General features: G+C 45.9%; 2 protein-coding genes across 14 annotated transcripts in view; one reads left to right on the top strand and one right to left on the bottom strand.

Moving 5' to 3' along the window:
* Window positions 1-744, bottom strand: part of CPSF7 (cleavage and polyadenylation specific factor 7) — a 28,963-nt gene extending 28,219 nt beyond the window's left edge. For 3 of the 12 annotated variants that reach the window (XR_004436065.1, XM_033206626.1, XM_033206629.1), the window contains exon 1: window positions 614-744. The gene's annotated coding sequence lies outside the window, so the exon portion shown is untranslated. Of the gene's footprint in view, window positions 1-253; window positions 404-586 lie in introns of those variants that run through there. The other 9 variants (XM_033206631.1, XM_033206633.1, XM_033206634.1 and 6 more) reach the window with 7 other exon arrangements.
* Window positions 745-749: 5 nt separating this feature from the next.
* On the top strand, window positions 750-23,078 carry SDHAF2 (succinate dehydrogenase complex assembly factor 2). 2 transcript variants are annotated; one of them, XM_033206640.1, is made up of 4 exons: window positions 750-881; window positions 9,326-9,549; window positions 9,707-9,816; window positions 22,896-23,078. In XM_033206640.1, exons 1-4 carry the CDS (start codon window positions 837-839, stop codon window positions 22,973-22,975), a joined length of 459 nt encoding a protein of 152 aa, XP_033062531.1. In that variant the 5' UTR covers window positions 750-836; the 3' UTR covers window positions 22,976-23,078. The 2 variants fall into 2 exon arrangements, with proteins under 2 accessions (XP_033062531.1, XP_033062530.1); XM_033206639.1 differs by lacking the exon at window positions 22,896-23,078 and adding an exon at window positions 17,883-18,707 and having other exon boundaries at window positions 754-881.
* The last annotated feature ends 1,130 nt before the right edge of the window (window positions 23,079-24,208 follow it).

The following is a 24,208-nucleotide window of genomic DNA, read 5'->3' as shown; positions in this document are numbered from 1 at the left end:
GGAAAAATGCAAGAATTAGAAGGCATGAGGGTCCTGGCCTGGGAGGAGGGCAATGGTTGCTAACCTCCCATCTCCAGAGACGCAGCATCCTAGCGGCCCGAGCTCGGCCCCACCCGCTCCGCCCCGCCCCCGGCCTCGCGCCGCCCCCCGCTCTCCCAGGCCACCGGGGGTCGCTGCCCATCACCCTCGGGCCCGACCCGGGTAGCGCCGCGTCGGCGTCGCAGCTGCCTATGGCGCGACGGAAAAGTCCCACCTTCGGCTCCTAGGGGCCCTAGGACCGCGTTGCGAAGAAAGACCGCGGCGAAGCCCGCAGCCCCTGTCCGTCGCACCTGCCTAGGCCCCAAAGCGGCTCCGGCCAGGGCCCCCGGGTGTCAAGCTACTCCAGCTGCCTCTGCTCCCCACCCAGGCCTACTCTTCGCCCCCAGCTAGGCCCGCCCCGCTCCCTCCCCACACACCCGGCCCGGCGCTCTCTCTGCCCCCTCCCTCAAAGGCCAGCGCCTCCCTCCGCCCGCAGACTCCGGCCGTCCCATCTCAACCGACCCCCTCCCCGCCTCAGCACCGGCCCGGACCCCTCTTCCGGCCCAACCTGCCCCCGGCCGCGCGCCCCCGTTACCGGGAATATGGCGGCGGCAGCGGCGAGTCCGGACTAGGCCCGAAGCGCGCGAACCGCTCTCCGCCCCAGGTCCCGCCCCCCCGCCGCCGGCGTCACACGCACCGCCACTTCCGGCATACGCAAGGACGCACCTTCCGCCTCAGGTCCTCCGTGGCTGGCGTAGTCGGCTGGCAGTGCGGCTAGGAGTTCCCGGAAGTGCCCGGGCAGCCGTTTTCCGGTGCAGATGGGCAAAATGGCGGTGTCCACAGTGTTCTCGATTTCATCGCAGGTGAGGAGAAAGAACGTTCTAGCGTCCGGGGCGGGCGGCAGCGCGGATTACGCTTTGTCTTCTTCTGTGGTCTTTATCTTGGGGAGCGTTCGTCTGCCCGATAGCCTAGGGCAAGGGCAGGCCCAGGGAGAGGCCGATTCTGCAGCTCAGGAAATAAAGGTCGCTTCCATTCTTTGGTGAGCCTACTGTGTGCCAGTCTGAAAGTAACTGCTTAAACGATAAGTCATCTTCCAAGACTCAATTCACCTCTCACCTACGTCCCAGGCGGGGTTAGCCCAACTTCCTCTGGGCGCCCCTTCTCCCCGTTCTTTAGTCTTTAATGCCTTTCGTGGTTTCACATAGTATCTTGAGCTCTTTGTTTTGTTTATAACGGACATATAATAATTGTACGTGTTTATGGGGGTACAGTATAATGTTTTAATACTTGTGTACATTGTATAATCAAATCAGCGTAGTTAGCATGTCCATCACCGCAAATCTTTATCATTTCTTTGTGGTGATAACTTTTCAAGATCTTTTTCTAGCCATCTTGACATACACAGTACAGTGTTATTAGCTGTAGTCACTCTAATATGTAATAGAGCACTGGAACTTGTTATTCTTTTTTCCTATCCTGCTGTTACAAAATAACTAACTGCCTCTATCTTCCCCTCCTACCCCCATCCCTATCTTTATTCTTTTTTTTTTTTTTCCTATAGACCCAGGGACTTGATCTTTATTCTTTTTTGATGTAGGTGTTTACACTATAAACTTCCTTCTTACTACTGCTTTTGTCGCATCTCATAATTTTGTATATGTTGGGTTGTAGTTTATCTCAGGATGTTTACTTTTTATTTGTTTTTTGTTGTTTTCCTTCTTTTTTTTTTTTGTAGAGACAGGGTCTCACTATGTTGCTCAGGCTGGTCTCAAACTCCTGGCCTCAAGTGATCCTCCCGCCTCAGCTTTCCAAAAAGTGCTGGGATTACTGGCGTGAGCCACCATTCCCGGCGTGTCTCAAGATATTTTCTAATTTTCCTTTTGATGTCTTCTTTGACTCATTGATTATTCAAGAGTGTGTTGTTTAATTTCCACATATTTGTGAATTTTCCAGCTTTTCTTTTGCTGTTGATTTCCAGGTTTTAATAAAATGTCTCTTGTACAGCATATAGTTGAATCTTTTTTTAGAAATTCATTCAACCATTTCATGTCTTTTAATTGGGGAGTTTATTTTATTTTATTATTATTATTATTAATTTTTTTGAGACAAGAGTCTCGCTCTGTTGCACAGGTTGGAGTGCAGTGGCGTGATCTCAGCTCACTACTACAAGCTCTGCCTCCCGGAGTCATGCCATTCTCCTGCCTCAGCCTCCCGAGTAGCTGGGACTACAGGCACCTGCCACCATGCCCAGCTAACTTTTTGTATTTTTAGTAGAGACTGGGTTTCACCGTGTTAGCCGGGATGGTTTCAATCTCCTGACCTCGTGATCCGCCCACCTTGGCCTCACAAAGTGCTGGGATTATAGGCGTGAGCCTCCGCGCCCGGCCTGAAGTTCAAGACCAGCCTGGGTAACATGGCAAAACCCCTTCTCTACTAAAAAAATTTACAGGTGTAGTAGTGCACACCTGTAGTCCCAGCTACTTGAGAGGCAGAGGTGGGAGTGAGTCTGAGAAGTCAAGGCTGCAATGAGCTATGATTTTGCAACTGCACTCCAGCCCGGGCATTAGGAGTGAGACCTTGTCTCAAAAAATAAATAAAATAAAATAGGGAAGTACAATTATCCCTTTGTATCCATGGGATGACTGTTGTAGGACCCTCTGTGGATATCAAAATCTGCAGATGCTCAGTCTCATATAAAATGGCATAGTAGTTGCATATAATCTACACATATCCTTTCTTTTTTTTCTTTCCTTTTTTTTTTTTTTAATTATACTTTAAGTTCTAGGGTACATGTGCACAACGTGCAGGTTTGTTACATATGTATACATGTGCCATGTTGGTGTGCTGCACCCATTAACTCGTCATTTACATTAGGTATGTCTCCCCCACCCCACACATCCTTTCATATGCTCTAAATTATTTCTAGATTACTTATAATACCGAAAACAATGTCAAGACTATGTAAATACTTGTTATACTATATCCCAGTTTTTTTAATTGTTGTATTATTTGTTATTTCTTTTGAATATTTTTGATCCACGGTTGAGTGTGCAGTTGGTTGAGTGTGCAGTTGGTTGAATTTGCAGGTGTGGAACCCACAGATGTGGAGGGTTAACCGTGCTTGCTGTTGCCATTTTGTAAACTGTTCTCTGTCTTACAACTTTTTTGCTCCTCTTTTCCACTCTTGTCATCCTTTATATTTCATTGACTTTTTTTTCTTTTTGTAGTCACATAGTTTGAGAAATGAATTTCTCATTTCCTTGTATGTCTTACACAGGTATTTCTTTGTGATTACCATGTGGCTTATGTAAAACAAAACAATCTGTTTTGATTGATAACTTAATTTCCATTGCATACAAAAACTCTGCTGTTTTATGACCCCTTTTATGTTATTGGTGTCACAAATTACATCTTTTTATATTGTCTCCATTAACAAATTTTTATAGTTATTTTTATACTTTTGTCTTTAATTTCTATACCAAAATAAAAAGTGATTTACATACCATAGTTACAGTATTATAGTATTCTGTACTTGTCTATATATATATATATTTTTTTTTTTTTTTTTTTTTTTTTTTTGAGGTGGAGTCTTGCTCTGTTGCCAGGCTGGAGTGCAGTGGCGCCATGTTGGCTCACTGCAACCTCCACCTCCTGGGTTCAAGCGATTCTCCTGCCTCAGCCTCCCAGATAGCTGGGAGTGTAGGTGTGTGCCGCCAGGCCCAGCTAATTTTTGTATTTTTAGTAGAGACGGGATTTCACCATGTTGGCCAGGACGGTCTCTATCTCTTGAACTCGTGATCCTCCTGCCTCAGCCTCCCAAAGTGCTGGGAGTATAGGTGTGAGCCACCACATCCAGCCCTGTATTTGTCTATATATTTACCATTACCAGTGAGCTTTATGTTTTCTTTCTTTTTTTCTTTTTTTTTTTTTAGACAGAGTCTCGCCTTGTCACCCAAGCTGGAGTGCAGTGGCGTGATCTCAGCCCACTGCAACCTCTGTTTCCTGGGTTCAAGCAGTTCTCCTGCCTCAGCCTCCTGAGTAGCTGGGATTACAGTCGTGTGCCATCACACCCGCTAATTTTCATGTTTTTAGTAGAGACGAAGTTTCGCCATGTTGGCCAAGCTGGTCTCTAACGCCTGACCTCGTGATCCGCCTGCCTTGACCTGCCAAAGTGCTGGGATTATAGGCCGTGATTTTCTTTTGTTGTCTAGTGTCTTTCCTTTTCTACTTGGAGGACTTCTTTTAGCATTTCTTGTAAGGCAGGTCTAGTGGTGATGAACTCCCTAGCTTTTATCTGGTGAAGTCTTTATTTCTCCAACGTTTTTAAAGGAGAGCTTTGCCAGATATAGTATGTTGGGTTGGCAATTCTTTTCTTTCAGCGTCTTGAATTATATTATCCCACTCCTACCCAGCAAGGTTTCTGTTGAGAAATCTGACAGTCTTTTGGAGGCCTTCTCATATGTGATAAGTTGCTTTTTCTCTTGCTGCTTCCAAAATTTGTCTTTGACTTTTGACAGTTTGTTTTTGGAAAGATAACTGTCTTTAACTGACAGGATATAAAATATGAGCCAGAGAAGCGTGAAATTATTTTTTATAAATTTTTTTTTAATGTCTTGGAAACCTTTATTCTTAGAGTTTTGGGGATTTTGTTGTTGTTATTGTTGCTCTATCTAGGCTGCATTTTGTTGTTCTTGTTGTTGTTGTTTGAAATGGAGTCTCGTTCTGTTGCCCAGACTGGAGTACAGTGGCCCAATCTCAGCTCATTGCAACCTATGCCTCCCGGGTTCAAGTGATTTTTCTGTCTCAGCCTCCTGAGTAGCTGGGACTACAGGACACCATGCCTAGATAATGCTTGTATTTTAGTAGAGATTGGGTTTCACTCTGTTGGCCAGGCTGGTCTTGAACTCCTGACCTCAAGTGATCTGCCCACCTCAGTCTCCCAAAGTGCTGGGATTACAGGCCTGAGCCACTGCACCCAGCTATTTTTTATAATTAGAGAGCTATTCCTGCCTGCAAAGACAAATATATTCCAATAGAAATTTCCAGTGATAATTTCTTTAATGCAACTCGTAACAGTGTCACACAATTCCCTGGAACTATGTGACAACCATTATTGTTTCTTGTATGGAATTCTGCCTTGATACTAACAGAAAAAAAAGGGTGAAATTTGGCTAAAATAATAAGACATCCCAATTATTAGAATAATTTCCTTGTACTGATGATGATAGTCCTCCCCATCCGCATTCATTTCTGTAGAAATTACTCAACCATGTTATTTTAGTACAGAAAGCAGGAATCCCTGCCTTCAGTCTGCATCAGAATCTCTTAGAGGGCTGTTAAAAATTCATTCGTCAGGGCCCAGTCCTGGAGATTCTGATCCAGAATGTTTACGGTGGGGCTTGGGAATCTGAATTTTCATTGCATGCTGTATTAGTTTACTGGGGCTGCTATAACCTGTGTGGTTTGAAGAACAGAAATTAATTTTCTCATAGTCCTGGAGGCTAGAAGTCAAGAGCAAGGTGTTGGCAGGTTTGGTTTATTTTGAGGCCTCACTCTTTGGCTTGCACATGGCCACCTTTTCACTGTGTCCTCACCTTTCTCTGCATGTACATCCCTGGTGTCTCTTTTCTGACTTTAAAGAGATAGGGTCTTGCTTTGTTGCTCAGGTTGTAATTTAACTCTTGGGTTCAAGCAGTCCTCCCACCTCGGCTTCCCAGGTAGCTGGGACTACAGGCACAGGCCACTGCACCCAGCTTTTTCTGACTTTTGACAGTTTGATTAAAATATGTCTCAGTGTGGACTTCCTTGGGTTTGTGCTAATTGAGATCTGTTGGACTTGAATCTGGATGTCCACTTCTTTCCCCAACTTTGGGGATTTTCAGCCATTATGTCTTTTTTTTGAGATGGAGTCTCACTCTGTCACCGAGGCTGGAGTGCGAAGGCACGTTCTCAGCTCACTGCAACCTCTGTCTCCTGGGTTCAAGCAGTCCTCCTGCCTCAGACTCCCCAGTAGCTGGGGTTACAGGCACACGCCACCATGCTTGGCTACTTTTTGTATTTTTAGTAGAGACGGGGTTTCGCCATGTTGGCCAGGCTGGTCTAGGACTCCTGATCTCAGGCGATGCGTTCACCTCAGCCTCCCAAAGTGCTGGGATTACAAGCATTAGCCACTGAGCCCAGCCAATTATGTCTTCTAATAAGCTTTCTGCCCCTGTTTTTCTCCTATAGGATTCTCATAATGTGTATATTGATCTCCTTGATGAAGTCCCTAAGACTTTCTTCACTCTTTCTCATTCTTTTTTTTTTTTTTTTTTTTTTTAGGAAAAACCCTGACTGATTTCAAATGACTAGCTTTGAGTTTGCTGGCTCTGCTGCTTGATCAGGTCTACTATTGATCTTCTCTAGTAAATTTTTGTATTTATTTTATTTTATTTTTTTGAGATAGAGTCTTGCTGTGTTGCCCAGGCTGGAGTGCAGTGGCGCGATCTCGGCTCACTGCAAGCTCCGCCTCCCAGGTTCACGCCGTTCTCCTGCCTCAGCCTCCCTATCAGCTGGGACTATAGGCGCCCGCCACCACTCCCAGCTAATTTTTTGTATTTTTTATTAGAGATGGAGTTTCACCACATTAGCCAGGATTGTCTCCACCTCCTGACCTCGTGATCCACCTGCCTCGGCCTTTCAAAGTGCTGGGATTACAGGCGTCAGCTACTGCGCCTGGCCTAATTTTTAAACTTTTATATATTTTTATTTTTTAGAGACAGGGTCTCACTATATTGCCCGGGCTGGTTCTCAAACCCCTGAGCTCAAGTGATCCTCCAGCCTCAGCCTCCCAAAGTGCTACAATTATAGACGTGAGCCACCATGCCTGGCCTCCTCTAGTGAATTTTTCAATTCAGTTACTGTATTCTTCAGCTCCAAAATTTTTATTTGGTTATTTTTTAATGTTTTCTGTCTTTTTATTGGTATTCTCATTTTATTCAAGCATCACTTTCCAAAGCTCATTGAACATCTTTATTATGACTAGTTTGAATTCTTTATCAGGTGATTCATATACTTCTGTTTCTTTAAGGTTCATTTCTGGAGATTTATTTCATTCCTTTCATTGGACCATGTTTCCCTCTTTATTCATGTACTTGGTAACTTGTACTGGTGATTTCTGCATTTGAAAAATCATCTGTCTCTCCTGGTCTTTGTACTGGTGATTGGCCTGCACCAGTCAGCATGGATAGAGATTCTGAGGGCCTCTCAATCCTTTCCTGAGGATGTGTCTTTTCTGGACTTGTGGATGTAAATTCCCAATGAGAGGGATTTGCCGGTTTCCTTTTGCAGGAGCTCGTAATTTCTTGCTCCCTCTAGTGTCTGCCTGTGATACTGCAGTTTCTCTGGAGCTGCTGCAAGTCTCCCAGCTGTCTTATTCGGTGGCCTCGAAACTTTTAGAGTATGCCATGTCCCATCAGTGCCCCAAGCTGGGCAAGACAGAAACCAGTCCCCCTGGTAGCTTCCCCAAAAGACAGACTGTTATGACTGGGTGTGGTAGCTCATGCCTGTAATGCCAGCACTTTGGGAGGCCCAGGTGGGTGGATCACCTGAGGTCGGGAGTTCGAGACCAGCCTGACCAACATGGAGAAACCCTGTCTCTACTAAAAATACAAAATTAGCTGGGCGTGGTGGGGCATGCCTGTAATCCCAGCTACTCGGGATGCTGAGGCAGGAGAATCACTTGATCCTGGGAGGTGGAGGTTGCCGTGAGCTGAGATCATGCCATTGTACTCCAGCCTGGGCAACAAGAATGAAACTCAATATCAAAAAAAAAAAAAAGTCAGAATGTTAGATGCACACTCCACTCCCCCTAACCCTGGGAGAGGCCACCGGGCTGTATTGGCCTTTCTCTGTGGTTTCAGGGAACCTCTGGATCAGCAGCAAACCACCAGGCATTTAGAGTGTGCTAGATCCTTTCAAGTGCTTAGAGACAGAAACCAGTTCCCCAGGGAGCCCCTGAAAAGCTAGAATGTTGGATGCACACTGCACCTCTTTCCCTCCCTAGGGAGAAGCTGGGAGGTGGGAGTTTTCTCCTGCTGCTTCTGCACTGAGCCAAGGATGAGTGATGAGGGAGTGAGTGCTTGCCAGTCTAAACTGTCACCTTTATTCTCCATGGTTCTTTGTTCTCCCTCAACCTGCCGCCCTTTTCCGTCAGTACTTGGATTCAAACAAAACAGAAACCTGATCCCCCAAAGGTCCGAACATTATACATACTTCTCAGTCTTCTCTTTCCATCTCAGGTAGAAGCTACGAGCTGGGGGTTATCTCATGATCATGCTTGGGCAGGGAGGGGAGAGACTGGCATATGAGTGCTACAAATTTTTCTGCTGGCTTTGATGCAACTGGTTTTGTGCTCACCTGGGGAGCAGGAGCCTCTTACTGGTTTCTGGATTTCTCATAGGGAATTGGTTTGTTTGTTGCTGTTGGCTCAGTGTCTCCATCAGGGGAGGAGGATCTGGGGTTTCCTACTCCACCATCTTCACCTCTTGCTGAGGTCACCACCTTGACATCATATCTTGATAGTTTATCCACTTCTCTGGATTGGGAGCCTGTGGGGGATGAGGGGTCGTGCTGTCTCTGTGTGCTCAGGATCTGACACAGGTGAGTGAGTCGAGTATAAACCATACTGTAAGGATTTTAAGGGAGTGCAAAGGAAGGAAAAATTATTTCTGCTGGCATAGTTTCTGGAAAGGAACTGGTTAAGGACACATTTGCAGTTAGGACTGCGTTTTAATTCTAATTGCAGTTACTATTTGGATGATTTGGGGTGAGTTATTGACCCTTCCTGAGCCTCTCTTTCCTTGGCTGTAAAGTGGGGACAATATCAACGTAATTTCTTTTCTTTTTTCGGGGGGATAGGGTCTGTTGCCCAGGCTGGCACGCAGTAGTACGATCACAGCTCACTGCAGCTTTGACCTTCCCAGGCTCAGATGGTCTTCCCACTTCAGCCTCCTGAGTAGCTGGGACTACAGGCACCATGGTGGGACTACCCCACTTTGGCTAATTTTTGTATTTTTTGTAGAGACAGGGTCTCACGTCTCACTATGTTGCCCAGGCTGGTCTCGAACTCCTGAACTCAAGTAATCATGCTCGCGTCAACCTCCTGAAGTGCTGGGATTACAGGTGTGCGCCACTATGCCTGGCCAGCAGCATAATTTCCTCATGACTAAATGTGATTGAATGCATTCAGCACCTAGTAAGCATTTAGTAAATGATAGTGATGATAGTTGTCATTACTGTAAAGATGTTTTTGGTTTGTTCTTTTCAGATGCTTGCTCTGTCAAGGCACAGCCTATTGTCTCCTTTGCTCAGCGTGACATCATTCAGACGCTTCTACAGAGGTGACAGCCCAACAGATTCCCAAAAGGACATGATTGAAATCCCTTTGCCTCCATGGCAGGAGAGAACTGATGAATCCATAGAAACCAAAAGAGCCCGCCTGCTCTATGAGAGCAGAAAGAGGGGAATGTTGGAAAACTGCATTCTTCTTAGGTATGGGACTAGGAGTCTTTTTTTTTTTTAAATCAGGCAGCCTCCTGAGCCAGAGTAGGTTCAGAGAGACTCCTGGGAGTAGGACTCTTGGTGTCACTTCTCTTTTATTGGACATAGCCGCCTCAACCTCTTTTTCTTTTTTTCTTTCTTGTTTTAGCCTTTTTGCTAAAGAACACCTGCAGCACATGACAGAGAAGCAGCTGAACCTCTATGACCGCCTGATTAATGAGCCTAGTAATGACTGGGATATTTACTACTGGGCCACAGGTACTGGGCACGATAAGCAGCATAATGGGAAAATAGGACAGTTTAGGCTGATTTGAGTCTAGAATTGTATCCTAGATAATTTTTTTCTTTCTTTCTTTCTTTTTTTGGAGACTGAGTTTCACTCTTGTTGCCCAGGCTGGAGTGCAATGGCATAATCTCGGCTCACTGCAACCTCCACCTCCCAGGTTCAAGCGATTCTCCTGCCTCAGCCTCCTGAGTACCTGCGATTACAGGCATGCGCCACCACACCTGGGTAATTTTGTATTTTTAGTAGAGACAGGGTTTCTCTGTGTTGGTCAGGCTGGTCTCGAACTCCTGACCTCAGGTGATCCACCCATCTTGGCCTCCCAAAGTGCTGGGATTACAGGCATGAGCCACTGTGCCTGGCCTATAATTTTTTTCTTTTATTCATGAAGTAGACACTCAACCCAAACACTGTTCAAATTTTTGTTAAGTGTATAAAATTTGTTTTATCAGTTAAAGTTCTTTATTTGCAAGACAAAGTAGAAACTTGTCCGTCTCACTTAAGCAAAAAAGAGTTTAGTGGAAGGGTATGTGAAGCTCACAGTGTCAGAGGTTGAAGAAGAACCATGCTGGGAATGGAGTGGAATCAGACAACTAAGTCTGCATAGCCAGAACTCCTCAATAGTTTCATTCTGGCCGGGCACGGTGGCTCATGCCTCTAATCTGAGCACTTTGGGAGGCTGAGGCGGATGGATCACTTGAGGTTAGGAGCTTGAGACCAGCCTGGCCAACACAGGGAAATCTCATCTCTACAAAAATACAAAAATTAGCCAAGGAAGGTGGCGGGCACCTGCAAGCTCAGCTATTTGGGAGGCTGAGGCAAGAGAATCGTTTGAGCCTGGGAGACAGAGATTGCAGTGAGCTGAGATTGCACCACTGCACTCCATCCTGGGCAACAGAGTGAGACTATGTCTCAAAAAAAAAAGTTTCATTCAGACACTGCCTTTATGAGGAATGAATTCTAACTGTGTATAGTTAGGATTAACTTTGGCTATGAGTAAAAAAAAATCCAAAATAATAATGGCTTAAACCAGGTAGAACGGTCTTTCTCATGACAACAGTCCAGAGGAAGGCACACTCCAGAGCTCATAGAGGGGCTTCAAAAAGTCATGGGTACAGGTCACCCCAACTTGCTGCTCTTTCATCCTAGCATGTATTGTCTGCTTCTTGATGCAGGACAGCTGCTGGAGCTGTCCTGTTCACATTTCAGCCCGGAAAAAGTGTGTGGAAGTGCATACCCCTCCTTGGTAGATCCCGCTCAGGAAATTGTCCAGCATGCTTCCACTTATTTGCCATTGGCCACAGCTTAGTTACTTGGCTACATCTAACCATAAGGAAAAATAATATAGTCTATTCCATCTGCCCAGCTATGTTGGAGATTCTGTTATCGATGAAAATTGGATATTAGGGGACGTGTCATTCATTTCTGCCACACTCTGTGACTGCTGTTTTTGTGTCTCAATATTTGTATCAGAAAGTAGCAGCCATTGTCTATGGGTTCCAGGTATGAAGAGTGATAAGACAGAGTCTGGAGCCTTATGCAATCACTGGAAAGCCAACAAAGTCCAAATATTTACTCTCCGACCCTTTACAGAACAAGTTTGCCCTGACTTAGCATAATGCATTTGCGATTCGTATCCTCGTTGTTGTTTGTATCAGTAGTTCATTGTTTTGTGTTGTTGAGTAATATTCCATTGTGTGAATGTACCACAGTCTGTTCATTTGTTGACCAGCTGAGGGACATTAGGATTGTTTCCAGCTTTAGGTGATTATGAATGAAGCCACTGTAAACATTTGCATACAGATTTTGTGAACATAGGTTTTAGTTTTTCTTGAGTGAATACTCAGGAGAAGGATTTGCTGGGTCGTGTGGTAAGTGTATATGTTTAACTTTATAATAAGGCCAGGTGTGGTAGCTCATGCCTGTAATCTCAGCATGAGATTACATGCTCCTTCTTTGGGAAGCTGAGGCAGGTGGATCACTTGAGGCCAGGAGTTTGAGACCAGCCTGGCCAGCATGACAATACCCCGTCTCTACTAAAAATGCAGAAGTTAGCTGCCTGTGGTGGTGCACCCAACTCCTCTGGACGCTGAAGCAAGAGAATCGCTTGAATCCAGGAGGTAGAGGTTGCAGTGAGCCGAGATCACGCCACTGCACTCCTGCCTGGGTAACAGAGCAAGACTCTCTTAAAAAAATAAATAGGGCGGGGTGCAGTGACTCACGCTTGTAATCACAGCACTTTGGGAGGTCAAGGCGGGTGGATCACCTGAGGTCAGGAGATCCTGACCATCCTGGCTAACACGGTGAAGCCCTGTCTCTACTAAAACTACAAAAAATTAGCTGGGTGTGGTGGCAGGTACCTGTAGTCCCAGCTACTCAGGAGGCTGAGGCAGGAGAATCGCTTGAACCTGGGAGGCAGAGGTTGCAGTGAGCCAAGGTCAGGCCACTGCACTCCAGCCTGGGCAATAGAATGAGACTCTGTCTCAAAAATAAGTAAATAAATAAAACTTTTAGTATGTTTTTTCTGTAATAGGTAAATATAGATAGTAAGCTTTTTCTGTAATAGGTAAATATAGATAGTAAGCTTTTTCTGTAATAGGTAATATAGATAGTAAATATAGAGAGTGAATATTTTAGGCTTTGCAGGCCATACAGCCTCTCATAACTATTCAAACCTTGACCTTTGTAGCATGAAAGCAGCCACAGACAACGGATAAACAAAAGAATATGATTGTGTTTCAATAAAACCTTATTGTGGACACTGAAATTTGAATTTCATACTGTTTTCAGAAATATACTTTTGATTTTTCTCCCCCAACCATTGAAAAATCATTCTTGGCTGGATGCAGTGGCTCACACCTGTAATTCCAGCACTTTGGGAGGCTGAGGCAAAGGATCTCTTGAGGCCAGGAGTTTGGGACCAGCCTGGGCAACATAGACCCCCTGTCTCCAAAAATAAAAGTAAATTAGCTGGGCTTGGTGGTGCACTCTGTATTCCTCGCTACCTGGGAGGATCACTTGAGCCCAGGAGTTCAGAGACTGCAGTGACCTATCATCACGCCACTGCATTTCAGCCTGGGCAAGAGTAAGATCCAATCTCTAAAACTCATTCTTAGCTCACAGGGCATAGTTTGCCAACTTCTGTGCTAAGCAAAAGAGGTCAGACTCAGCCAGGCACGGTGGCTCACGCCATAATCTCAGCACTTTGGTAGGCTGAGGTGGGCAGCTCATGAGGTCAGGAGATCGAGACCATCCTGGCCAACATGGTGAAACCCTGTCTCTACTAAAAATACTGGGTGTGGTGGCGGGTGCCTGTAATCCCAGCTACTCGGGAGGCTGGGACAGGAGAATCTCTTAAACCAGGGAGTCGGAGGTTGCAGTGAGCCGAGATCATGCCACTGTACTCCAGCCTGGGCGACAGAGCGAGACTCCATCTCAAAAAAAAAAAAAAAAAAAAAGAGGTCAGACTCAAGAGTACATACTCAGTACATAATTGGGCTCAAAGAATGTGATTCTGTTTACATGATAATCTGAAAAAGGCAAAACTTACAGGGACATATCAGTGATTGCCAAGGTGTTGGACCTGAAGGGAGGGGTTGGTGTTCCACATCTTTACCCACACTTTGTATTATCAGGGTTTTGTTTTTGTTTTTAGCCATTCCAAGAAGTATATATTGGTATATCACTATAGTTTTAATTGGCATGTCTGGAATGACTAATAATATTGAGGATCTTTTCATGGGCTTATCAGCCCTTTATGTGTATTTGGTGACGTGTCTCTTCAAATTTGTCCCCCACCCCCGCCTCCTCCCTTTTTTTTCTCTAAGACGGGATCTCACTCTGTCACCCAGGCTGGAATGCAGTGGTGCAGTCATGGCTCAGTGCAGGCTCCAACTCCTGGGCGCAAGCGATCCTCCTACCTCACCTCCAGAATAGCTGGGACTATGGGCCTGCATCACCATGCCCAGCTAATTTTTGTTGTTACTGTATTTTTTGTGGAGATGAGGGTTTGCCATGTTGCCCAGACTGGTCTCAAACTCCTGAGCTCAAGTGATCCACCTGCCTTGGCCTTCCAAAGTGCTGGGATTACAGGTGTGAGCCCCCGCGCCTGGCCAGATTTTCCATTTTGGAAGATACTTTCACTGGATATAGAATTCGAAGGTCACAATGTTTTTTCTTCTGTTAAATAGATGTACTTCTACCTCCAGCTCTTAGTGTACAAGATCAGGTAGTCAAGAGTTCCCCTGGGTTTGGGCTTTGGTTTTGCTCTGGTTACCTTCATTGTGTCGCCAGCTTCACATTCCCTCTTGTGTTACCATGTGCTATTTTCTCATTTCCATAGTTTGTGACGAGGTCTGCTGTATCTTTGTTCCTTTGTGTGTATCTTCTTTTTCTGAATCTTTTCAATATTTTGTCTTTGGTTTCTAGCTGTTTCAATATTATATATGTAGGTATTTATTTGATATTTATATATATAGGTATTTATTTGATACTTATCGTGCTTTTGGATTCTCTGGGCATTTTGGATCTGCGTTTTCATCTTTTATTATTGTTGAAAATTTCTCAGCTATTATCCATTCAGACATTTCTTCTGCTTTGTTTTCTCCCTCTTTTCCTTCTAGGATTCTAGTTATACTTAGTTAAATGGTTTGATATTGTCCAACAGCTTTTGTGGGGGTTGTTTGTTTTGGTTTTTGGTTTTTTGAGACAGTCTTGCTGTGTCACCCAGGCTGGAGTGCAGTGGCGTGATCTTGGCTCACTGCAACCTCTGCCTCCTGGGTCCAAGCGATTCTCGTGCCTCAGCCTCCTGAGCAACTGGGACCACAGGCACGTGCCACCATGCCTAGCTAATTTTTTTGTATTTTTAGTAGAGACAGGTTTCACCATGTTGGCCAGGCTGGTCTTGTACTCCTGGCCTCAAGTGATCCATCCACCTCAGCCCCTTATTAAAGTGTTGGAGTTACAGGCGTGAGCCACTGTGCTCAGTCTGTCCAACAGCTTTTGGGTTCTCTGTTTTGTGTTTTTTCACTCCTTTTTCTCTTTGTATATCAGTTTGGGTAATTTGTATTAGATCATATCTCTTGACCTATCTTCCACTAATTTGTCCTTGATGATGCCAAATCTCATGATGAGCCTGTTGAAATCATTCTGCATATCTGCTACTGTATTTATTTTTAGCATTTCCGTTTGACTTTTGGAGTTTCCAACTCTCTGCTAGAATTTCTCATCTGTTTATACATTTTGTCTGCTTTTTCCACAGGCGCCTTTAATATTAGTCATAGTCATTTTAAATTCCCTGTCTGATAGTTCTAACATCTGGGTCATCCCTCAATCTGCTTCTGTTGATTTCTTTGTCCCTTGATGGTGTGTTGTTTTATTCTTCTTTCGTGTATGTGTCTTTAGTAATTTTCTATTGATTATTAGACATTGGGGTAAGATAGTAAAGACTTTCTCTTAAGAAACCCTATTCTACCTTCAGCTCTCAGCCTTCCTTGTATTTCTGTGTCTCAGAGGGAATCTGTCTATGTTCTTGTCTTCCCCCAGTGCAGCAGCCTTCCTGTTGCTTTCCACTTGATGCTTGGTTCAGGAGAGGAGAGGTTGGGATGGCACTCTCTGTTGTCCTGGTCTAGCCTTCGTCCCAGGTAGCCCATGTGGTCCTGGGTCTTGGAGCTGGGATTTCTCGGTGATAGTGCCTCTCCCATAGGGGTAGAGGAAGAGAGTCCAGACTGGGCTTTATGCTTTTTTTTTTTTTTTTTTTTCCTGAGATGGGGCCTCGTTCTGTTGCCAAAGCTAGAGTGCAGTGGTGCAATCTTAGCTCACTGCAGCTTCAAGCTCGGCTCACGTAATCCTCCTGCTTCAGCTTCCCAAGTAGGTAGGACTAGAGGTGCATGCCACCACACCCAGCTATTTTTGTTTGTTTGTTTTTGTAGAAATGGGGTCTCACTGTGTTGCTCAAGCTGGTCTCAAACTCCTGTCCTCAAGCAATTCTGCCTTGGGCTCCCAAAGCACTGGGATGTGCATTTTTTTGGCTGCATTGGCTTTTCCCCTCCTCCTGGTCTTCGTCAATGAGGGAGGTTCTTTCTAGCCTCCTGCTTTCTACCCAGTCTTTGTCAAGAGCACACCTTTGTGAGAAGAACCTGTGAGTGGGTGCATATTCCATTTGTCTGGGGTTTTATTTTTATTTTTTTTATTTATTTTTTTGGGACGGAGTTTCACTCTTGTAGCCCAGGTAGAGTGCAGTGGCACCATCTTGGCTCACCGCAACCTCTGCCTCCTGGGTTCAAGCAGTTCTCCTGCCTCAGCCTCCCGAGTAGCTGGGATTACAGGCGCCTGCCACCACACCTGGCTAATTTTTGTATTTTCAGTAGAGACGGGTTTCACCATGTTGGCCAGTCTGGTCTCAAACTCCTGACCTCAGGTGATCTGCCCGCCTCAGCCTCCCAAAGTGCTGGGATTACAGGTGTGAGCCACTGTGCCCAGCCTGTGTCTGTGGTTTTATACACTCATGCTAGCCCACACTTGGCTTTTAACAATTCATTGCAAATTTTAGTGGCACAGGCCTGCAGTCCCGGCTGCCCTGGAGGCTGAGGCAGCAGGATTGCTGGAGCCCAGGAGTTCTGGGCTGCAGTGCACTATACCGGTCAGGTGTCTGCTGTAATAAGCTTGACATCAATATGTTGACCTCTCAGAAGCAAGTGACCACCCGATTCCCTAAGGAGGGGTGAACCAGCCCACGCTGGAAGTGGAACAGATCAGAATTCCTGTGCTGATCAGTAGTAGAACTGCACCTCTGACTATCTACTGCAGTCTACCCTGGGTAACATAAGGCTGGCCCTGTCTGTGTTCATTTAAAAAAAATTTTTTTTAGCTGAATTTCTTTTACCCATTTGTGTGATGTCCAGTGTCTCTTCTTCCTGTGCCTGCCACAGGTGAGCAAGTACACGGCTCTCGTTTCTCCTTTGAAGGGCCTCTTTTTCCTTAGGTTTCATCTGTTGGGTTACCCTGTGACCTCAGCTCTCTGACATCATTGAGAAAAGTCATGATATTTGTAGTTTACGTGGCTTTTTTTGTTACAGTGAGTGTGATATTCTTTCCAACTTTCTACATTCTTGGAGGAAGCCAAAACCTCTTTGATCTGATTTTGATTGTCACATGCAAACAGAGCCCTCACTAGATGCCAGGCCCTGTGCCGAATAAGGGAGAATCTGACTTGGTTTTGAGGAATTCTCTGTCCTGGCATCATACCTAGAGTTGGTGGAAGGGTAATTCTGCAGCACATTTCCTCGGCTTCGGCAGTGGGAGGCTTTGCTTGTCATTGGCATCTTAAATAAGTGTCCTGAGGGTGTAGAGAAAGGTCAGAGGGAGCAGTGCACTGCCAGACCTGCTGCTGTAGACTGAGGCTGACCTTCTCATTCTTCTGACTCAGTACCTTTTTTGCCCGTTCACTGAAATCTGGTTCTTTAGGCTCATGACAGTTCTGTGTGCCTCTAATATCCTTCCAATAAATTCCTTTTTGCTTAAGTTTACTAGAGTTGTTAGTTTCTGTCTCTTAAAACTGAGGACCTCTAACTGATTGACAAAGGAGAAAGAGGTTTTGTTTCAAGAAATGTATACATTGCGAGGGAAAACACAATGTCTGGGGAACAATGGAATTGACAAATGCAAAGCAAAATAGTACAGCCAAGATTGTGCGGGCCAGGGGTCAGCAAACGTGTTCGTAAAGGACCAGAGAGTAAATATTTTACTTGTAGTCATACGGTCTCTGTTGCAAGTACCCAATTCTGCTGTCGTAACACAAAAGCAGCATGGATAATATGTAAACCATTGGGAGCAGCTGTTCCAATAAAACGACGTGCAAATATAGGCTCCCACAGTTTGCCACCCCCTGGTATAGGCTAACATCGTGTATATTTAGAAGAAGGATGGAGACAGTCTATATATCCATCTGTGATTCTTGGCCAATGTTTCAAGTTTTAAGATTCTCATACCTGAGCATTGACTGATTATGGCATAATTTTTTCTGCCCACTCTTCTCTTGCAGAAGCTAAACCAGCCCCAGAAATATTTGAAAATGAAGTCATGGCCCTGCTGAGAGACTTTGCTAAAAACAAAAACAAAGAGCAGAGACTGCGTGCCCCAGATCTTGAATACCTCTTTGAAAAGCCACGTTGAGCTGTGCTGCACAGCCTGGCATAGGGGTTCAGTCTGCGGATGGTAACTACTTATGATGGACGTTAGCCTTGGCTTCCAGCTTCTCTTTCGATGCCCAGCTGCCCCACCCCAGACCATTGGTCCTGCCTCAAGTGATGGACACAAACCTTTCCCAGGACATACATGTAAATGTGCAATGTGACTCATTCTCATACTTTTTTGTTCAACTGTGAGCCTCAAAAGTGATTTGTCAGCAATGCTGGCTGGCATGCAGGCCTTGCCTGGCTGCTGTCCCTAGAGGCAAGTCTGCCACGAGAGGGCGCTGCAGGCGAAGCAATTGTGTTTGCTCATTGCCTCAGCCCAAGTATACTCAAAGAAAAGAGGCAGCCAGCTGTGTGTGCGGTACAGAAAGCCACCCGCCCTCCCTGCAGCTCCCTGCCCTCAGTGGCCCAGGGCTTTGTTGAAGTGGAACTCCCCACTTCCAACCTGGTATGGCTCCTTCTGCGAAGGGAAGCTGATCCCAGCCTCCTGAGCCGAATCCTTCAAAGGCACAGCAGGCAGAATGAGGGCCACAGGCAGGAATGGCGTAGGCACGCTGCTTAAGAGTCAACATCTTCATCATTGGGCTTTCCTTAAAACATACACTTTGTAAGTTGAAAGAGAATTATTAAAGAATACTGAAAAAAGGAAATTTACAATTTCCCAGCCCTCACAATTAATTTTGTCTATTTTCATATAACCCATAGTCATATGTTTATGGAGCTTTACAAGTTCACAATTACAGGTTTTATTTTCATGTAGCACTATAGAAAACTTTCCCCCTCATTCCTACAGTCTTCACAGTTATTTTAGTTGACTAAATAATAATACATAAGAAATAATATATTAGAATGAATTAGTTAGAAGTGTTTTTAAAAGCGCTGTGTGACTTCTGTGTTGCTAAGTGGTGCTCTCCCTGGAGGAGTTTTGCCCTCAGAGCTGTAATCTAGGCAGTAGAATCAGTCACCCAAACTGGACCAGGTACATCTAAAGGTGTTGACCAGAAGAAGGTCGGCCAGATTTGATGAGCAGGTGGTGGGTGATTATAAGAGCCACACAAGGGGAAGACGCATGTACATGTTTCCAGCATTGTTGAGCTCCAGGGTTCCTACAGAGCCATCTCATGGTTCCTGCCTGCCCTTCAGTATCCCTGGCTCAGGAGGAAAGGAAAGAGATGTAGCCTTTACATAATCACAGTAAAGCCTCAGCACTCCTCCAGACTGGTGGTGGTATCTGTATTTTATACATAAGAAAGTGGGCTCAGAGAGAGGAAGTAATTTGTCCAAGGTCAGGTAGCTATTGAGTCGAAAAAGCAGAATTTAGTATAGCTCAGTCTGCCTCCAAAGCTCCTGAACTTTCTACTAGAACACACTGCTTTACTGCTGGAAATTTAATAGACATCTCTGTTTGGAGAAGCTGTGGCAAGTAAACGTGACAGTTCTGAGACATGACCTCTGTGTTACATGGTGGGTAGTAATCTGCCAGGTGCTTCGTCAAGTGAGTAGATCTGAACTTGGCCACTCAGTGAAGCTCCTGTGAGGAAGCAGCGCAGGGCACTGGTTACACATTCACATCCTGGCTCTGCTGCGTACCTGCTGGATACATGAATTGAACTGAGCCTCAGTCGCCTCTTCTATAAAATGGGGATGATAATGCTTCCTGTCTCAGCTAGTTGATGAGATGAAATGAAACACACAAAGCTCTTACGTGGTCACTTGCACAGTATGTACTCTGTAGATGTGAATGTCAGCATTTAGTCATAGCCTCAGTCTGAGACTTAAAACCTGTCCCTAACACAAATTGCCTGGCATATCAGTGAGGTCACCATAGCTACATCCAGGGTGTCTCATCTGCAGGTTGGAAAACTGAGCCTATTAATAGAACCACAGAGTGTTTTACCTCCCAGTGAAGACTAGAGAGAAAACAGACCCTGGTGACGAGACCTTTGATGGAAAAATCTAGCACTCTCCCCTAAGCGAGGAATGGAAGTGAGACTCGCAGAAGCAGGGTAAGCGAGGGAGGAGACGTCTCCCTGGGAGCTTGCTGAAGACTCTGGCTATTCTCTTCGGGATGCATTTGAGGTACCCTGGGGAGAATGTTAAGCAGGCCCGGAGTTTATATATAGACATAGATCTGGACTGTACGAAGTGCACATGAATCGGGCGGTGACTTACCCATTTATCCTTTGCACGTTATGCAACAAACCCCAGTAGCCAAGGATGTAGTTGGAACTTTTCTCCCCCTCGGGTTTGATCCCTTCTTAGCCTGATTTTGTCTTATTTAACACAATGTTCAATTGCTGCCGCTTTCACCTGGGAATGGCATGCTTCTAGAGGAATTGTTTTCCTCCCAGGCTGCTGGATTGTGTCATCTTTGAAAGTGAAGGATCTTGCTAAGTTCAGCTGCTCAGTTGTCAGGCCCAGGCGTGCTATGTAAACAGTTTTTCCCTTCATTAGGCATTAAGTGAAACTAGGCCGGCCACAGTGCATTTTTTAAGAAATTAATAAACCTGGCCGGGCGCGGTGGCTCAAGCCTGTAATCCCAGCACTTTGGGAGGCCGAGGCGGGCAGATCACGAGGTCAGGAGATCGAGACCCTCCTGGCTAACACGGTGAAACCCCGTCTCTACTAAAAATACAAAAAAAACTAGCCGGGCGAGGTGGCGGGCGCCTGTAGTCCCAGCTACTCGGAGGCTGAGGCGGGAGAATGGCGGGAACCCGGGAGGCGGAGCTTGCAGTGAGCCGAGATCGCGCCACTGCACTCCAGCCTGGGCGACACAGCGAGACTCCGTCTCAAAAAAAAAAAAAAAAGAAATTAATAAACGTATAGCAAGGGCCAGCAGCCCCCGAAGGATCCCTGATGAACAGAAGCTAGACTCATTCCTTTTACTTTGACATATCCATGCTTACTGACCTCATTCAGGGCCTGCGCGGGGCAGATGAGCGTCTGGCCCTGTCCTGACCGACTCAAGTGGTCTTGTGAGTCCTCCTGCACAGGCTCCCCGTGTGACACCTTAAATTGGGTCAGGAAAGGCTGTTCTCTTCCCTTCGTTTCCTTTTAATCATCCTAAGTCTTAAAAATCCATAAGCCAAACACCTTGTGCTGGAGCTGTCTGTGCCTTAGATAGAGTATGTCTTTTGGGGGTCATTGTAGAAGCACCTCTTACCGGCACCTCTTACTGGCTTTGAGCATTATCTGGAGGTCATCTGGTGTGTCTCTTCTGCTCCAGCCAGGGTGGCACCAGCACAGACCTGGTTCATGTTTTTTAAACATCACCGGGAAAAGATTCTGCTGGGATAGTTGAGGGCTCACATTTATCCTTCAGTCCATCTGTAGCTATTTGTGGCTAGACAAAGAGGAAGGTTTGATGATAAGCTAAACAGCCTTAAATGGCAAGCAGGTCTGTGAGATTTTTGAGCTGACAGCCCCACTTAATAGTATATTCTGTAGTATCTGAGGACAGCGGACTCACCATCCCACAGCTGTCAAGTTGATGACACTGATCAGTACCCACTTAAGCTACCTCCTGACACCTCAGTTTCCCAGCGAGCCCTCTGGAAATGAGGAGTGGTGTTCCAGTTTTCCCGTCAGGGAAGATGGCATTGGTGGGATAGGTGGCTTCAGGCCAGCAGTACTTTGTGTGACTTAAGAAACAAGTGTTGTTAGCAGTTTGTTAGAGGGGCGGTAGGAAGTTGAAGCTATCCAGGACAACATCAGTCTTTAAAGGAAATGGGTAGATTTATCATCACCTATAGCTGCAAAAGAAGAGTTAAAGCCTTTTGTTGGATCCCGGATCTCAGACCCCAGATATTCTTTTTTTTTTTTTTGAGACAGGGTCTCCCTGTCTCACTGTTGCCTAGGCTGGAGTGCAGTGGCAGGATCTCCCCTCACTGCAAGCTCCACCTCCTGGGTTCAAGCGATTCCGTGCCTCAGCCACCCGAATAGCTGGGATTACAGGTGCACGCCACCATGCCTGGCCAATTTTTGTGTTTTTAGTAGAGACGGAGTTTCGCCATGTTGTCCAGAGTGGTCTCGAACTACAGGCCTCGTGATCTGCCTGCCTCGGCCTCCCAAAGTGCCAAATATTCCTTTCAAAGAGGAGAATGTTTCTTTAAGAAGGGGATTGTATAATCTGTCATGAGATTAGAGTATAAAAGGAAAAAAGTGGGGGAGGGTGGATATATCACTTTCTGTAACAACACATCACAGCATGGAACTTTCAGCAAGTGAGGACGTTAAGATGTACATTCTGTTTCCCAGTGGATTTCAGGTGATTTGGCTAATATTTAATAAAATGCTCTCCTCTGGTGATGCCCTGGAACACATGTTCAGGGGAAATAGAGTAGTTAAGAGGAGCTGTTTAGGAATCAGGCCTAACCTGGAGCTCCCATTGATCAGCTGGGTGGCCTCAGACACGTCACTTAACCTCTCCAAACTTCTGTTTCTCATCTGTGAAAAGGAACCCAACCTCACAGTGTGGGTATAAGGACCGAGTAAAGTCCTGTCCCTGGAGAGCTTCGTACAGCCCCGTCCCCCAAGTAACACTTGGTAGTAGTAACTGCTAATGGTTAGGCTTGTTGTGTACCCAACACTGCTGAGTGCTTTACATCATTTCATCCTATAATACTGTGAGATAGGTGCAATGATGATTCCTCTCTTAGAGATGAGGAAAGTGGCTCAGTGAGATGAAGTTGCTAGCTCAGAGTCACAGATAGGAAGTGGTGGGGCTAGGGTTTGAAGCCAGGCAGTGGGCCCCAGGGCCCTTGCACTTAGGGCCATGTGCTACCGTGCCTCAAAACATGAAAACCATCATCATCTCTCTTCTAACAACTTCTCATCCTGAATCTTGTCTTGGTCCATGGAAGACTGCTGGCGTGGACAACTTTGCACAGATTGGGCTACCCTGTCTTGGTTCCCTATCGGACCTGGGGACCATGACTCATAATGTCACAGCCTCAGCTGCTCCAGACTTAACCACCTGAGCCTTACAAGGAGGACACGTGCAGCCTGGCTCTCCAGGTGACAGTTTGGCGTTCAGAGACTTCCTGTGGATTTGGAGGGGGAGCCAGAGGGAAGGGCTCAAGTTCTGCCCTGTTTCAAGGGTTTTCTCCTTACCCTGAGCAGCAGAGATGAGCTCTGATGCTTTCTGGGCCTTCCCATCACTGGCTGTCCTTTCCATCCAAGTGGGAGGCTGCCTCTGAGAGTTGGATGTGCCTGTTAGGAAGCCCACATAGAACTCATTCCACATCCCAAGAGGAGTTGCACAACCTCTATCGCACCCACTGGCTCCAGTGCCTTTGCTGACAAACTGGTGCTGGTTCCTCCCAAGGCCCAAGGTTCTGGGGCCAGGCCCTCTATGAGCAGGACCCTCACTCACCTGTTTCTCTGGGCTCCCATCTCTCAGCAGAGTCATGCAGCGGTGAGAAGGTTTGTATAGATGGTGTGTTAGATACTGAGCAGGACCCTCACTCACCTGTTTCTCTGGGCTCCCGTCTCTCAGCAGAGTCATGCAGCGGTGAGAAGGTATTTATAGATGGTGCGTTAGATACTATGTTTCCAGCAGAAGCAGAAACAGGTAGTTGTCTTGGTCCAAATAGGAAAAGTGATGCTTAGAAATCTAATTGGAGGCTGGGCACAGTGGCTCATGCCTGTAATCCCAGCATTTTGGGAGGCCAAGGAGGGTGGATCATCTGAGGTCAGGAGTTCAAGACCAGCCTGGCCAACATGGTGAAACCCCGTCTCTACTAAAAATAGAAAAAAATTTAGCCGGGCCTGGTGGCACGTGCCTGTAATCCCAGCTACTCAGGAGGTGGAGGCAGGAGAATCACTAGAACCCGGGAGGTGGAGATTGCAGTGAGCCGAGATGGCGCCATTGCACTGCAACCTGGACAACAAGTGAAACTGCATCTCAAAAAAAAAAAAAAGAAAAAAAGAAAAGCTAATTGGAAAGACACTGTCATGGTCTTCACTAAATGCTGAGGGTGGAGAAGAATGCATCTTGTCTGTCCTTGAGGAACTCACTGTTCTTTGTGCTTTATTTCATTGATTGCTAAGCAGAAGTTGTCTGCAGTAGCACAATGTGCTACACCCAGTGCCAGACACGGAAGATGCGGAGATCAGTGAGATAGAGCTCGTGCCCCAGAGGTCCTCTGAAGAAGAGAGAAGTGAATGGAAGGCA

The sequence above is a fragment of the Trachypithecus francoisi genome, unplaced genomic scaffold (genome assembly GCF_009764315.1).
Source record: "Trachypithecus francoisi isolate TF-2019V2 unplaced genomic scaffold, Tfra_2.0 Lachesis_group8, whole genome shotgun sequence".
NCBI lineage: Eukaryota > Metazoa > Chordata > Mammalia > Primates > Cercopithecidae > Trachypithecus > Trachypithecus francoisi.
This window is presented reverse-complemented; position numbering and strand designations above follow the sequence as displayed.